We start from the raw sequence: 1,115 nt of genomic DNA on the forward strand, positions 1-1,115 counted from the left end.
TGTGGCCTTGGGTGGTGTGGCTGGCCCAGCTGTGGCCTTGAGTAGTGTGGTTGGCCCAGGTGTGGCCTCGGGTGGTGTGGCTGGCCCAGCTGTGGCCTTGAGTGGTGTGGTTGGCCCAGGTGTGGCCTTGGGTGGTGTGGCTGGCCCAGCTGTGGCCTTGAGTGGTGTGGTTGGCCCAGGTGTGGCCTTGAGTGGTGTGGCTGGCCCAGCTGTGGCCTTGAGTGGTGTGGCTGACCCAGATGTGGCCTTGAGTGGTGTGGTTGGCCCAGGTGTGGCCTTGAGTGGTGTGGCTGGCCCAGCCGTGGCCTTGAGTGGTGTGGCTGACCCAGATGTGGCCTTGAGTGGTGTGGTTGGCCCAGGTGTGGCCTGGGGTGGTGTGGCTGACCCAGATGTGGCCTTGGGTGGTGTGGCTGGTCCCAACATGGCCTTGGGCTGGAGTGGTGTGGTTGGCAGCAGGGTGGTAGATTGAGGTGGCAGATTCTTGGCCACAGGCTTGGAGAGTTTGTCATTATCAGCCCCATTTTCAAAAATTCTTCCCCCTTCTAGCCGAGGCTTAGGGGGTAGAGATCCTATGCTGGGCTTAGCCTCCTTCTCTGCTGATGACAAGAGCCGGGCCTCCAGCTCATTCCGGATCTGCCGCACACTGGGAGTTGGAGAGTCTTGGGGAATGTAGTCCACAGGGGGCAGGGCCAGGCTGGGGGTAGCCTCTGTCTCTGTCAGGCTGCTGCCGCCAAGACTCTTTTCAGGAACACCTGGGGGAGTGTCCTTTGCTGGCGGGCTCGGGGGAGTCTCTTTCTCGAGCATGCTGGGGCCCTTCTTGCCCTCCTTGCTCTGAGGGGCCACTGTTGGGCCTGGCCTGTGACTGAGGAATCGGTCCTCTCTCCTGGAGCCACAGAGATAGGCCGCCAGCTCGTTCCGCAGCTTTTCCATCTGGCTGGGGTCCCTCCAGTCCACAGGCGCTGAAGAGGCTGTGTCCGCTGGGCTGGGGGGGTTGGGTTTGGGTTTGAGAGCAGGAGAGCTGGATTTAGGGGGTTTTGTAAATCCAGCAGGTGGATGGGCTGCCTTCTGAGCACAGGGCAAAGGAGGTGCAGCTGGGGGAAGTGGAGGTGGTGGGG

General features: G+C 61.9%; 1 protein-coding gene across 1 annotated transcript in view; it reads right to left on the reverse strand.

The window, feature by feature from the left end:
* Positions 1-1,115, reverse strand: part of LOC105544410 (chromosome unknown open reading frame, human C6orf132) — a 48,787-nt gene that overhangs the window by 9,048 nt on the left and 38,624 nt on the right. Inside the window, exon 5 of the mRNA XM_011986897.1 lies at positions 277-1,109. Coding sequence (XP_011842287.1) covers positions 277-1,109 — 833 coding nt within the window. The remainder of the gene's footprint in view (positions 1-276; positions 1,110-1,115) is intronic.

The sequence above is a fragment of the Mandrillus leucophaeus genome, unplaced genomic scaffold, assembly GCF_000951045.1.
Source record: "Mandrillus leucophaeus isolate KB7577 unplaced genomic scaffold, Mleu.le_1.0 Scaffold3, whole genome shotgun sequence".
NCBI classification, from domain to species: Eukaryota; Metazoa; Chordata; class Mammalia; order Primates; family Cercopithecidae; genus Mandrillus; species Mandrillus leucophaeus.